Source organism: Doryrhamphus excisus, linkage group LG1 (genome assembly GCF_037039965.1).
Source record: "Doryrhamphus excisus strain RoL-2023G ecotype Guam linkage group LG1, RoL_Dexc_Guam_v1.1, whole genome shotgun sequence".
Taxonomy (NCBI): domain Eukaryota; kingdom Metazoa; phylum Chordata; class Actinopteri; order Syngnathiformes; family Syngnathidae; genus Doryrhamphus; species Doryrhamphus excisus.
The window spans coordinates 24841555-24857240 of NC_136357.1; the positions used below are offsets into that span (position 1 = coordinate 24841555).

Sequence of the window (15686 nt, forward strand, 5' to 3'; positions counted from 1 at the left end):
ACTATTCATTTCAGCTCCAGATGAGAGGGTGGCTGACCCTGCATGTGTGCGTGTGCGCGCGTCTGTAACAGAGATGTAAACGTTTTAAGTGATGGAACACTTTTAACTTGATTAAGGCAGCAGTTGGTGACAACATTAATGTAAATGTCTCATCACCCCTTCACAACAAAAGCCTTTTGGTGGCAGATGGTGAACACCCCCACCCTCTCTCACCCTTAAATCTATAAGCACCTCCTTCCGCACCCTAACAAAGGCATGGACATCATGACTTTATTTGGCTTTAAAACACAAATGCAAATAAAAACAGAAAGCGGATATTCTTGTCACTCACTTTGTTTTTACTGCATTTAATGAAGCTGGAAAATGCCATAAAATTCACTCAAAATATGTGAATTCATCTTAAGTGGTGTGGTTGTCATTGAACTGCTCATAATAAAGCAGTTCAAAGGGTATGCTGGGGCCTATCCCAGCTGACAGGCGAGAATTAGATAAATCAGTGTTAGGTAAATAGATAATTTGATAATTTTTGAATTTGATTAAAATTTTGGTGCTGTTAATACTAAAATAAAAATTTAGTGTCAAAGCTTTTGTGAAAACATGAAGCTGGACGCCAAAATGTTATCCTCTCTATTCAGCTCTCTGTCGCCCTCTAGTGCAGCACACTCAGAATACATGCAGTCAATTGTTCAGTTGTATTCCACATTTTTTTCCTTTCTACCTTTTTTAGAATTCAATTTTTTCTTTTAGGAGGAAACCGGAGTACCCAGAGAAAACCCACGCATGCAAACTCCACACAGAGATGGCCGAGGGTGGAATTGAACCCTGGTCTCCTAGCGGTGAGGTCTGCGCGCTAACCACTTGTTGCCACAGTTGTCAAAAATACCTGCTGGCTTTTCATCTCAATGTACTGCAGTGACAAGCACCTTCCGGCTCACACGCGCCACTACCTCTTCAGGATGAAGCAAGTACTGCAAGTATCTGCATTTTTACTGTCAGCAATTTGCAATGAAGACCTTCTTAATACATTTTTCATTTCTAAATACACTTTTGAACATTATATGAGCATACAGACATGAAATAAGACTCCTATTGTCACCTTCACGCACCTATTATTCTTTGTTTACAACACATTGCTTAACTATTCTGCTACAGGTACTGTAGATAGCCAATTAACGAGCTAACACCTTAGCCTCAAATTTATTTCTTTTAACCTTAAGAAACCAAAACTTACCACTTCCACACAGAATATGAGGAGAAATATAATATGAGGATGGATAGATGGATGGATGGATCCCTGTATACATGAAATAACAACCCTATAGTCACCGAAATTGACATGACAATTTTTAAAAGGCTACTTGGTGTAGTACATCGTCACAATTACTTCTATACGCCCAGTGGAACCTTGGTTATCATCATTAATTTGTTCCAGAAAGTCTAACTGTCCTAAACATGCTAACCACATACATTTTCCCATAAGAAATCATGTAAATCCAATCAATCGGTTCCAGAATGCCAAAAGTCTTAATATAAAACATCTTTTTTACAGTTTTATAATAACATTTTGAAGTGAAATAAACCAATGAAAATGCACATAAATATAAATGATGAATGAAAGGGAAAAATGAACATTTAAGGTTCCAGTACGTTTACCTTTATTGATGATGTGATTCTTGAAGGAACTCTTCCCAAAAGACACAATGTGACAGCAAGACACCACATGGACACCACCTTCGAGTTATTTCTTGAATTCAATAGTGTTTCTTACCTCAATAATCGAAAATGGAGCCACAGTGCCAGTATTTTGATAAATACCGTGATAACTAATGAGTTGAACTGAATTCAAGAAATAACTAATGACAAAACATTGTTGTTTTGGGAACACTTACATCCAGAATGACGTTTCATTCATCATTTTATATGCATTTGGAATTGTTGTGTGAAACTCTAAAAAACGTGTTTGCATTTTTGAGAGTGACCCGCTGATGACATCATAGATTAGACTTCTGATTCCGGTTGCCATTTTGTAACTTTGTGAACTCTCATGCTGACTCTTTCATCTTAATGGCTATCTTAATGGCTATCTTCCAGAAAAACAACACGAAGAAGAACGCAGTCTGACAACTTTCCGTTTGAGCGGGTACAAGATACCTCAATCGGATTGGAGAAAGGAATATTCCACCCCTGGGAATCCGATTATATATTCATTTGGATTGGCACTTTCCTTTCGGAATGAGGTGTATACAAAGGTTACATTCTTTCCGTTTGAGCAAATAACCCGAATGGAATTGGAATATTTGGGTCCATGTATACGTGGCTACTGTGTGTATTTTCAGCATCTTTGAGAGCTCAGAAAAGTGCTATAAAAATGTTATGTACCGGTATTTATTATTATACACATATATTACACAATGCACTATACACAATACAATACTGTTGTCAGTGCAAACTCTTAACTCATGTTGAAAGTGTCTTTCAGACCCTTCAGGGCTTGCTCCTTTGTGATTTTCTTCCAGTCCTCTGGAAAATCAGCTGGCTTGCTTTTGTACCTTTGAGCAAATCTCTGATTGTAGCGTACAAGTACAAACTTCCAGTAATCAGAAGCTTCTATTGTGGCATCAGGAGGAATGTGCCAGTCAGGATAGTATTTTGTGTATTCTTTGTATGGAATCCACAGCTGAGCTTTCCCATCAATGACTTTAAATGTACGGTTAGTCTGCACATCAGTTGTACATAGTGTTGCAACCAGTACTTTAGTGTCACAGTTTCTGTATGCTCCAAGCCCCTGCGGCCGATGCACCGCAGCATGATGTTTCTTGTGGTCTTTGCCTCCAGCCTCACAAGGAATTTTACAAAATGGGCAAAGGTGTCCGCATCCAAATATCCTCTTGAAGAGCTCATCCTGTGGTTTTATTGCAAGTTTATTGAGGGTTTTAGGTACGTCTTCAATTTTGGAGAATTCCACATTGAGAGTTTCCTTTAATGTGTTCAAGGATGCAGTAAAGCTTTGAGTGAATGACTGGCATGTGCTTTTGATCTGAAACAAGGTGCGTTTTTCAGCCTCCTCTGATATTGCAATGTCATGAATCAGATATTTGCGCATTTCACAGACAAGATTTAAAACATTTTCATTGTCATCTGATAGCATACTTGAGGCTTCCTTCATTGCCTTCAATATTTTGGCAACTACAACTTCCAGCTGCTTTCGCTTTAATTCACACAAAATGCTGTCTTGCATTTTTTGAACAACCTGCTCAAATATCCAGTCCTTAACATACATTTCGTACTGAGAGATGTACTTGACAAATGCCTCAAAGTCATCTTTCAGCAGTAACTCTTTCTGAATGCTGTAGTGGAAACTGGTGCGTGAACTGTACTCTACTGAATGGCAACTTGTCAAGATGTCATCTACAATGTCAACTCCCAAAGCTCTGTTCATGTAGTCCTCAATGGCGGGCTTGATACAAAACTGGACATAATCATTTGCTTTGCGTTGGCAGTGATCTGTCTCTTTGTACAAATCCAGAAAGTCAGACAAGTATTGGTGCTTGTATTGTTCCAACTGTTCTCGGGGATCATTTTTGCACAAGAATTTTTGGTGCATTTTGAGGAATTTTCTTGCAGCAATTCCACAAATATGAAGTTTGAGGTCAATCTCAAATCTTATGTTTGCGCTATGAGACCTATAACCTTTATTTATTGATTCATCAATCCTTTGCAACAGATCCCTTGACAAAGAATCATGGTAATCACCATCTGACTTGGTTTTATCAACAACAAACTCTGTTGATGTCCGAATGACGTTGTCTGCAAACATCTGTAGCTCTCCTGTCAACATATTTTTCATCTTCTTGATGACAGAGTCAACATGGTCACTTTGGGTCTTAAATGTGTCCATTCCAAAGCTCTTCAGGTCTTTGATGTGCTGTAAGTCCTCGTTAACATTCCGGTTTGATAGATTCCTCTTCAGCTGGGTGAGAACGGATGCGTGTATATCTTTTTCTTTCAGTGCAGGTACATTGGCAGTAGCAGCAGTCCACATTTTGTCAAACTCCTCTCGAAGTTGGTCATCAGACAGTTTGGTGTCTTTGCAGTCGCTCAGAAGCTTCAAGACTCTCTCTTCAATCCTGCCACAGTACTCCTGTATTATGTCCAGTGCCATTCTCAAAGCTATCTTTCGCTCAAGGGTTCCTTCCAATTTAGCATTGACTGAATGTTGAATCTCATTTGACAGGCCTGTGATGCAATTGAAAAAGTCTGCTTTGTATTTCTCTATCAGGTTTACATGTCTGTCTCTCTTTCTGTAATAATCGGAGAGTTTGTCTTTCATTTTGTTTTTTTGTGCTTCTATTGCTTCAGCTAGTTGTTCTTTTTTGAGCCTGACCAAGGTGGTCCATGCTTCCAATCCACCGTCGTTGTTGGCATTTGCAACTTCTAACTCTGCTGCTGTCTGTCTGGAGAGGATTTCTTTTTGCATCTCCCATTCCCACTGGTTGAACTCTTTGCACAGGTTGTCATAAGCGTGGGCCACAAGAGTGTTCCTGAAACTGAAGATGAAGTTCTCATATTTCACTGATTTCCACAGACTTCTCATCCATTCTACAAAGTCTGGGATCTTTGAGGCTGGGGATTGCCTTTGTTTTCCTAAAGACTCCAGAAGATTTTTCTTGAACTGTGATACGGCTTCACTGTAACCAGTGTTTACTGGTGCCATTGGAGGAGTTCCATGCCAAAGTCCTGGGATGTTCCAGTTGTTGTTTTCCACGTCATAGTGCAACACATCTGTGATTTTTTTAATCAAAGGTTGTCTTTCCATGTCGGCTGCAATCTTTGTCATGTCATTGAGTTGGTCCAAGAGATGTTGTCTCTCTGTCAGGGTTCTGCTATGAGCTGAAACTCCAGCAACATTTTGGTGCACAAAATGACAAATAGTCTTTTTCCCAATTTCTTTCATTCTCAAGAAGGCATGAACAGCGATTTGGAGGACATCTTTCATTTCGTTTGCATTCTCCATTGCAATGTTTATAATGGTCACGTCACTTAAGCCAATGACAAAGGTTGCCAGCTGATTGTCATGCTCATAACTATCTTCTAGTTGTGCGAGCTCAGGGGATTTCAGACCTTCTGTATCAATGAGCAGAATGAAGTCACAACCCAACTCATGTTGAGTATCTTCTCCAACTTTGAGAAAGAGCATGTAGGCCCCTCTTGTACATCTGCCACTGCTGACACTAAACTGAACACCAAACATGGTGTTGAGAAGGGTTGATTTTCCACTACTTTGAACCCCCAACACGGCTAGTACTAACAATCTGCTCTGTCCCCCGACCTTCTTGTGAAGCTCCATTAACACGGCTGTCACCCACTTCTCTGGGACGTTTGAAGCAACTCCATCCAACAGTTCCAATGGATAACCATCCAACAGCATTTCAGCAGCTACTTCAGGCAAATGGGACATTTTATTTGTGGTATCATCAGAGTGCGCAGAAACCTCATAGTGAAGTCCCACCTCTCGCATGTAATGCTCTACCCCTAAAGAGCTGTCCAACAGAGCTTGATCAACTTCCGCAATAAGTTTGGCATCCTTTGCTTTGCATTGCTCTTTGAATTTGTTGCGCAGGTTGCTCAGTTTGTCTCGAGAATGGTCATTGAACCTGAATTTCATCCACTTCAAGAAAAACTGTCTTGTCTCTCTGTTGCTTGTTGATAAGGTCTCAATAAAAGCCAGCATTCCTTGAGACACTTTTTGCTGTTTTTGTTCTTCCCAAATGTGCTTTTTCTCTTCTTGTAGCTGAGCTTTATGATGCTCAACAGCATCAGTGCCGACATCACTGATTCTGCACTCCTTCCTCTCCAGTTGTGATAATCTCTTCCAGTTCTCTCCTTGCAAAGGAAGCTGTTGTTTTTTGTAGTGTGGTATACTTCGCACACCAATCCCCATCATGATCTCCTCAGCTGTTTTTTTCTGCTCAAGAGTTTTGTTTTCATCCACAGTCAGACCCAAGTCAACAGCTTTCTTTTGCATATCTGCAATACTCATTGTGTTCTTTATGGAACAGAGTGAGGTTTTGATGGTTTCACAAAGCTTTTTTGAAAACTCTGCTGTATTTACCCTTGAATCCTTGATTTTGACACTGCTCATTGGTACATCCAAATCTTGCAGTGTTTTCTTGACAGACGTCATATTGTCAGCAGCACTGTCTCCGCGATGAACAACAAAATAGAGTTTGGATTTTGCATCTTGAAGAGCCTTCAGAATGAGATGTTCCTTTTCTTCAACTTTGTCCAGGAATACAAAGACTGCATTGGACACTTCATACAGAAAAGTAAACTGTGCAAGTGACTCGGAAATGTCTCCTCGCAAATTAGCAAATGCAACTGGCTCTGGGAACACGTCAAGATTTTTCCTCCCACAAGGAAGAAACCAGCAAACTTCCACTAACCCATTTGACAGTTTTCGAGTCAGGCTTCCTCCTTCCATGTCTCTGTGGGTGAACATAGTGTGATTCTGCTGGTCACGGCTGAGGACCTGATTCAAAAACTGAGATTTGGATATACTGCAGCTTTTTAACCTCACAAAGGAAAACAACGGCATTCTTGCTTGGACAATGTTGTCTTCAACAAATCCTCTTGATTGGGACAAATCATGTGGACACCACTCTTTGACAATTTCTCTCAGAGCCCATAGCATCAGGGTACACTGATTGTTGTCGGTGTGGGGCAACAGCAACGGGACGGAAAACTGGCATAAAGACATCTTGACGGCCATTTCCTGTTGCAAGAAGCTGTTTGCACAAAGAAACAGACCTACTATCAGGTCAAGAGGATGAACTGTGTTTTCTGAGGGGTTACATGTTGTGTAAAGGTCCAGTAAGTCAACGTTGTCATCGGTGTCATCATGGCTGCTGAATATACGTGTGCAGTTTCGGCACCCGGCATTGATTTGAAAGAGTTTTCTTAGGAAATGAAATGGCATCTCATCCACTGATATAACAGCTTTTTCATAGATGCTGCTTTTGTTGACTTCCAATAGAGACTGAAGACTGAGTTTGTTGGGATAATATTTCTCCAGTCCAAGGTTGGAGAGGACATCCAACAGAGCTGTCAGGAAAAAATAGCTGTTAACCGTCTCTATAAGATACCAGCTTTAAGTCTTTTGTAACTTTGGAGATATCATTGATGTACAAGTTGAACAATTTTGGTCCCAGTATTGACCCTTGGGGTACTCCGCACATAATATATGAACTTGCAGATGTTTTTCTTTTTCCTTTATTTGGGCAAATATATGAATCATTACAGTGCATTTCTTACATCAATCAAAATATAACTTTCCATTATTTACATTTGTATTCAACTATCTGATCCCAAGCCCAAAAGGAGTAGGCTGAAGCAAAAGCTTATAAATGCCTACCCCTTTTTGCAAGATATAATCATGTTCAAGTCATTATCATTGTAATATTATTATTATTCTTATTATCATTATTATTATTGTTATAATCTTTATCATTATTACCATCATTATAATCATCATTAATATTACCATTTTCATCATTATAGTTAACAATTTTTTTGTTTTAATTATTTAATTTTACAGACTTCATTGCTTCTTGTAGAGTGCTGTATCATTTCATCTGTTATTTTCTGAAATCCGCAGTCTTTGTGTGTCAATTTATTAGCCCACTTTTTTGTGACTTTTACTTATTTTCTGGATTGCATGTGTCTAATCTTATGCATAAAAAAACAACTTGAGACTGTGTCTTGTACTGTGTCACATTTCATTGAATTTACAACTAAATTAAATTCAGTAGTGCCACCAATGTAGACAGTTTTTTGGGTTTTTTTTTTACCCACTTCTGAACTAATCCTCTTATTCCATACCTTTCTAATTTAGCTATTAGGATGTCATGATTGATTGTATCAAAGGCTTTTGTCAGATCCATGAATACTGCGGCTGCACACTTCCTATGATCTATAGTATTAGTGATTTCCTAAGTAGGAATGTACCTGTTGTCTTTTCTCCTTCATTTCTCATGGTATCCATGGTCTGATGGTGCCTCTGAAGTCCTTAAAAACCTGGAGGCCACAATGTCTTTCAGTTAGATAATATTGTACCATACCTTATACAAACTGTTGGTGATGAATTAATAATTCTTTCCAAAAATCAAGTGAGTTACCACCATTCCTGGAAGTTTAAATGTAAAGAAAACAGTGACTTTTATCATGTAACATTTATTATTATCTGCATGGCAATAAAAGTTAACTCACCTTCCATTTCAGTGTCCAGTGCAGTGTCCTGGTTCTGACTCTCTTCGCTGGTATTTAAAGGCAGCAGGCAGAAACAGAAGGCATTTGATATTCCTGCTAAACAGGTATAATAACATTGTTTTTATCCTCGTCTTATCTTGTCTTGTTAGTTGTCACATACTGCACCTTTTACTGACCATTAAACAGCAAAAAACACTACTATTACAGTTTATAAGCTTATTTTATGCTGTATATCTGGGTCTCCAAGTCAATTTGAGTAAGGTTCGTTTATGCATTTTTTTCACAGTGAAGGTCCTTATTTTGCCTTACAATTTCATCAAACAGACTACCTCATATGATCATCAAATGTAATGAAACCCTGCACATCACCCGAAAACCATTTTCCAAGCAATTTCAATGTGCTTGTTTGCTTCACTGCTCTCCATTTTGTTGCATTTTGCTGGTTTTAGTTTCAAGTTTACTTTGTACAATACAAATAAATGAATACATTTAATTTTCTCAATAGTATTTCATATGGGGGTGATGGTTGGGGGGATACATTTTATCCAAAATAGTTGAGAACCACTTGTCCAATAACTAATTATTACTTATCACCTATAAAATAATAATAATAAATAAATTCATTCATTCACTCATTCATTTTCTACCGCTTATCCTCACTGGGGTCGCTGGGTGTTGGAGCCTATCCCAGCTGTCTTCGGGCGAGAGGTGGGGTACACCCTGGACTGGTGGCCAGCCAATCACAGGGCACATATAGACAAACAACCATTCACACTCACATTCGTAGCTATGGACAATTTGGAGTCACCAATTAACGTAGCATGTTTTTGGAATGTGGGAGGAAAGATCGCCATAGCTCTGTCCACGATATCTTCTGCTCAGCTGAAGCCTCCCATCGGGTCCACGCTCCCTGCTGCCACATCCCTACTGTCCTAGTGCAGCGGGCTTCCTCGACCCCTGCTCGGACCTCCTCCTGGATCAGCTGATGCCTTTCCTTTCCCTGGGCCTTGTTTAAGTGAGGTCTTCGGTTGCTCCCGAGGCCTGACCGTCCAGAAGCCACTGTTCCCACCAGCTCACTGTGTTGCAAGCGGGACTCAGCCTGGTCTACGGCCTCATGAGCCTTCCACTTCCTGCCAGTTCGTACTTCTATGCCAGCCGAGGAGACTTTGATGTCACTGGAGTCTCTATATTGCAGCACCTGTCTTGCTCGGGTGACCATAAACTCCTCCATCAGACTACTGAAGAGCAGTTTCAGCTTGTTGCTCCTCCCGTACAAGGCAATGTTGCTGAGGCTTCGTGGTAAGCCCAACCACCTCCACAGGAAACAGCTGACCTTCCTCTCAAAGCCCTTGACAATGGTCAGTGGCACATTGTAGACCAGCAGCGGCCAGAGTAGTCTTGGCAGGATGATGTGTTGGTAGATCCAGGCTAGTTGGAAATGGTGATTAATTAACATGATTAATCGGATTAAAAGTGACTAGCATGTGCTTTTCATCTGAAGAAATACTTTCTCACTGGGGATGCTGAAAAAACGTAACTACTGTTTAGCTTAATGGGGAGAGAAAAAAGTGAAAACTTTGTCGCCTCCATGCTAATGAATGTTGGTTCTATTTCATTACTTTGGATTGACGTTATAAGGAACTATCGTGAAAGTTGCACAGTGGCATTGGAGATGTTGCCGTCAAACACTAACTGTTCCACTAACAGTGGAAGCTGAAAACATACACCTGTCATCTACACGTCAAATAGCGATGTTATCATTTTCTCTCTGGAAAACAAGCTCCTGATGGTGAGTTTGCATTCATTTTGTGCTTTTAATTAAATGCGCTTGTATTTGCTTCATAAATAAATAGCATCACATGGCATGACTAAAGTCCCACTGTTGTAATACCCCCCCCCCCCCCCCCCCCCGCATCCATTTTTTCAGTATATGGTCCTCATTGGAAAAGGTTGCTCTGTTCTTTCTGTTCCTTCATTGTCAGTGAAAACATTTGCAGTATGTGCCAACCGAGAAGACAAGATAAGGCAAGAGATACAAAATAATGTTAATAAACCTGTTTATCAGGAATAGGAAATGCTTTCAGTTTCCATTTGCTGCCTTTGAATTCAAGGAATGCCAGAAACTATCACAAGAAAACAAGTTTATATGACCTCGCTAGCAATGGGCGTCCTGGGAAATACCTATTTTGATGCTAAAGCCTCACAAAAAAATACTTTTAAAAAAAGGCTACAGTGTTCTATTTACATAACTGACAACTGACTATTATATTAACCAAGCTACTGCGATTTTATTATTGTAGCAGAAAAACCAATTGCTAGTCTCAACATCATTCACAGATGGAATAGTTGATATTAAGCTCAAGGATACTAAGACTCATATTTTATCTGAGGACTGGAGCACTGAGGACTGGAGCGGACATTGTAAGTGTTATCGCTGCTGTTATTGAAGGAACTACCATAAGTATGTGTATCAATGTGCCTCAAGTTTCCGTAGTGTTTTAAATCATCAAAAAACTTCAAGATACTGCAACTATTACATGTTATCATCAACGTACGTGTTAATGCATGATCAGAGCATGGATATCAAACGATGCAATGTTGTTAGAGGTTTTTTTTAAAGGGCTTCATAGTCGAAATAGGTGTATCCGATGACAGCATTGTAAGCTAGCTCAAATCAACTTGTTTTCTCATTTATAATGCACAGAATAAGGAAATAAATATGTGAGAAACTGTCATAACGGTATTGGTAATACAGTGATTTTTCCCAATGCCATCAGACTTGTTGGCTGTGGCCAGGTATTATGGTAAACTATGGGCATACTAGCATCCGTTGGTTTGTAAATGAAGGCATTACCTTTTGGCTGACAAGGGTGGAGTACAGAACAATGCTGATTGCTATCAACCATGCTTTCGTGGTTGATAGCAATCTTTAGATGACTAAACCTTCATTTCCGCATCAAAGTAGTGGTTTGTTGTAATTTTTGTAGAGTAAATGACTGAGTTATTTGTGTTTATTCACATATTTGCCTTTTTCTTCAAAAATAATGTTTTGCAACATTTCATGTTTTGTTTCACATAATTTCTGTCACGACTCAAACCTGAATCACATTTTTCCCCCTTTTAAAAGTATATTTACTTTTTTAGTCTGTTCTTAATTGAGTAATTACTTGTGTCACTACTTTTTACCTTTTATTTGAGTAAAATGATCCAAACGTGAGCTTACTTTCACTTGAGTTAGGGGTTAGCATGGTTGTGACTGAAGATACTGCAGGAACACACTGCTGTGTGAAAATTGGGTTTGCACCTCAGGATGGTTAATTAGCTAAAATTGGCCACCCAGAGGGTAGTCATTTGGCTGCTCTCTTGGCATTGTAGATATAGAATAACAAAAAACATAACAAAAAAGGCTGTTCACAACTCCGGATGGATCATTAGCTAAAACTAGCCCCCACGAGTCAAGCCATTTGGCTCACCTCTGGTAATTCTAGGTAGGGACACGTACCGCTGGGCATTCTAGTGTTAATGCACAAAACGTGGAAAACTGGGTGTACCTTAGGTGAGGGCGAAATCTTGAGCTTGATGAAGGCTGATGACGGAATCTATAGTGTATGGTCCCATGAATCTGGGTGCCAACTTCCTGTTGGAAACTGCTAGTGGTAAGTCCTGGGCAATAGCTCCACCTCCTGACCAACTTGATAGTCTGGTCTGGTGCCGGGATCCAATGGCGGTCCGCCACCCTCCTGTTCTGTCCAAGTCAGTGCGGCCCTTGTCTCCCTCCAAACGTGGCGAGCCCTCAAATGCCTGGGTGACAGGGATTGCCACATCCCTCTGGTAGCCGTGTGCAGCTTTAAATGGAGGCATACCTGTAGCCGAGCTCTCCAAGTAATTGTGCACGTATTCCACCCACGGGTGGGATGACCAGGCGGAAGGGTGCTGATGAAAGACGCAACGGAGGGCTGCCTCGAAGTCCTGGTTCTGCCTGGCCATTGGTCTCCAGGTGGTATCCAGAAGATGACGACCCTAGCACCTTGCAGAAACCCCTCCACACCTGAAACCTAAACTGGGTACCTCTGTCAGATACATGTCCATGGGTATGCCATGTGTCTCACCAGCAGTCGCTCTGTTCCACCAGTAGATGGCAGTATAAGCCTTGTAATGTGCTCTAGAGCTTGGAATGTATGTTTGCCTTGACTGTTAACTGTTGGCTCTTATGCCAACAGTCAGTGTGAATTAACACATGTTGAATGCTGTGCTTTCTTATTTTGATATTTGATGTCAATTGCAACTAGCTATTCAGCACCTGTTTATTTTGCATTTAAAGAATTGCAGAACCACACCCCTATATTGAAACTTCCACCTGCTGTGTTGAGAGAAGAGCGTGTGTTGATTGTGTTATCGTGTGAAAGTTCTAAAGGACAGTTAAAGAAGTGACAGTTGGTTTGTTCTGATTGGACATTCTTCAGTGGACCTGGAATTAGGCAACCACAAGTCAGAATAACAACAACCGTGCATATCATCAGTGCACCCGATTTTTCAGTGAGTGTGTTCCTTGAGATCCTTGGAAAAAATTATAATATCATCAAGATATATAAAGCAAAATATGTTGGTAATGGTAATGGTAATGGTAATGGTTTAATTTCATTTGGACATGCATCAGGTTACAATTGAGTGTATCACATAATCAATTCACAGTTTCACATGTCCAAAAGGAGTAGGAAGAAGCAAAGCTTATTAAATCCTACTCCTCCATTTGGTACTTTTACAATCAGTAACTGTTACATTTGTTCACTTCCTGCCTTTCCGATATAAAAAAAATGTTTTTTTAAATTATTTAGGATTTAGTTTTTTGGGTTTTTTTTGGTCCCATACCGAAGTAGGAGGTGATATGAGCATCCAATGACATAATGGGTACCATAGTAAGTGTCAATATAGTGATATATATAGCACATCATGACTGGTTCAAGACTCTTCATCCTTGTATTTAGCAAACATCAACTGCTTGTATTGGTTCTTGAATTGGCTCATCGTTGTGCATTGTTTGAGTTCCTAACTCAATACATTCCATAGTTTTGATTCCACGTACTGAAATCCGACATCCGTCTTGAAACCTACACTCACAACACGCCGTTTTTTTGACAATCCCAAGAGCCAGAAAGAAGTATGCGGGCTCTAGAGCCTTTTCTATTTGGGCTCCAATGGTGTGGAATGTCCTACCTGTTAAAATTAGATCAAATTAGATAAAAATATTCCCTGCCCGTTTGGCTGTTTATTGCATTAATCGTACGGTATGGACAGTCAGGAAGTGAGCTAAATAAAAGATGTAAGCAACATGGCCATATGTGGACAGCACACCACATGATCTAACTTTTGGAATCAAACTTTGTCCAGCTATTTATTTTAATTGCAACTACATTTGTTTTCAGCACACAGTAACTATATTACTATTATTATTGTATTTACAATGAGTTCATAATAGCCCATCAATCATGCATCTATGTCATTTCTGCAGGAGATGCTGAGCCAAATGAAGTCATCACACAACATTCCAATACCATTCCAAAGTGACAATCTCACTATGGAAAAGAAAAGAAAATGCAATTCTGGTCTTTCTCAGGAATAATGTGAGAGAGAACATCAATGACATGAGGCCATGAGTGAGGCCAAATAAACCTCATCAAGTCAAAATGATGATTGACTGTTATTTCTATTCCATATGCATACATTTGACATTATATTTTTTTTATAAATTATGTTACATTGCAGCTTATTTATTACAGTTGTTTGTCGTTTTGCAATAAATGTAACAATTTGTAAGATGTGTGCCTTTTATTTAAAAAAATGTGTTGTGAGGCAGGCTACAGAACATGACATCATGTAGAAATGTATGCACCTTACTTTATGGAAGCAAACATGAACAATTTAATTATAGCCCATAGTTTGCCTGTCACATTCAGCAAGTGGTGAAAGGTGATGATGTAGTGAAAATCAAGTTTTCTGAGTGACTTCATCCCCTCGGCCATAGGTTTTAACGGGTGAAGGAAGGGGTAAGACGAAGGGGAGTGGTTAAGTGGTAGAACCGGGATTCAGACAGAGTCCATTTTTATTCAGCATGCCTTTGGTAGTACAGTAAACCTCGGATATATCGGACTCGGATATATCGGAAATTCGCTCACAACGGACAGATAAAAAAGAACCGATTTTTCTGTAATGCATTTCCAATAAAAATTCATTGCATATATCGGATTTTTTATAACGGATTTCGCCTATTTCGGACAAAATCTCCAGTCCCGTTCCAATGCATTTCCATTAAATTTCCCTCGTATATATCGGATGGCTGCATCGTGGCGCTCTGAAGCTAGCTGACATTCTGAGACGTTTTAAAGCAGAGGACATTTTTAATGCCGACGAAACTGGGTTATTCTGGCAAATGCTGCCAGAAAACACCCTGGGATTTATTGAATGAGATCTTAACCTCACTATTGGAAATAACGTAGGCCTGACGGGCGTAACAGGGCCTAGCTTAATTAACAATTTGTTATGCTCAGAGTCCAATAAAGTTAAATTCTCATTACCTTACGTCTCTTTTCATTGCCCAGTCCAGGTACATTGGAAACATAGTCAAGGAAGTGCCTTTTTATAATGGATAAAATCCGATTTACGCATATACCGGATATAAATCCGATATATGCGTAAAACGGACATTTTCCGGTATACGCACATAACGGATTTCGCTTATATCGGACAAAACCAGTGGGAACAATTGAATCCGATATATCCGAGGTTTACTGTACTTATTATTCTTTTTTATGACTGTACAAATGCATGCACGCACACAGTTCAGTTCCAAATGTGAAAATTGTAAATAGGTCATGGTGTTATATTTTTAAATAAATATTTTCATGTAAAACAACCTTTGTTTTTATGTTATGGCAAAGTTGGAATAGAGTTGCCTGTTTAAGGACACCATTCTGAGTTTTGATAAAAGGATCTTTACCCAAAGTGACTCTGGGTGTGATATTGGACCCGACTCTATACTATCATTAGCACATTAAGAATGTTACTAAAACAGCATTCTTTCATCTTCACTACATAATGAAAATACGGCCTATAATTTCCAATTCTGATGCAGAGACCCTAGTCCATGCATTTGTCACGTCTCACCCTGACTACTGTAATGTACTGCTTTCTGGTCTAAAGATGGTAAGTTTCAAAAGCCTGCAGTTAGTACAAAATGCTGCAGCACGACTTCTTACAAGGCCCTGACTCAACTGGACCACATCTGACATGGCCTACCTAGTGGAGGCACTGCAGCAGAGGGATGGTTATCATCCTAAGACCCACGGCTCACCACCTCCCCTGATGGCATTACATCTTGGACCTGGACTATTATTATACTCTTTGTTATATTTAATTGTCACATG

General features: G+C 39.7%; 1 protein-coding gene across 1 annotated transcript; it reads right to left on the reverse strand.

The window, feature by feature from the left end:
- Positions 1–339: 339 nt before the first annotated feature.
- On the reverse strand, positions 340–8324 carry LOC131131902 (up-regulator of cell proliferation-like). Its single transcript, XM_058076929.2, has 3 exons — positions 8266–8324; positions 8005–8073; positions 340–7101 (listed from the first exon to the last, which is right to left on the reverse strand). The coding sequence occupies exons 2-3, from the start codon at positions 8039–8041 to the stop codon at positions 2453–2455; spliced, it is 4686 nt and encodes a 1561-aa protein (XP_057932912.2). The 5' UTR covers positions 8042–8073; positions 8266–8324; the 3' UTR covers positions 340–2452.
- Positions 8325–15686: the final 7362 nt, after the last annotated feature.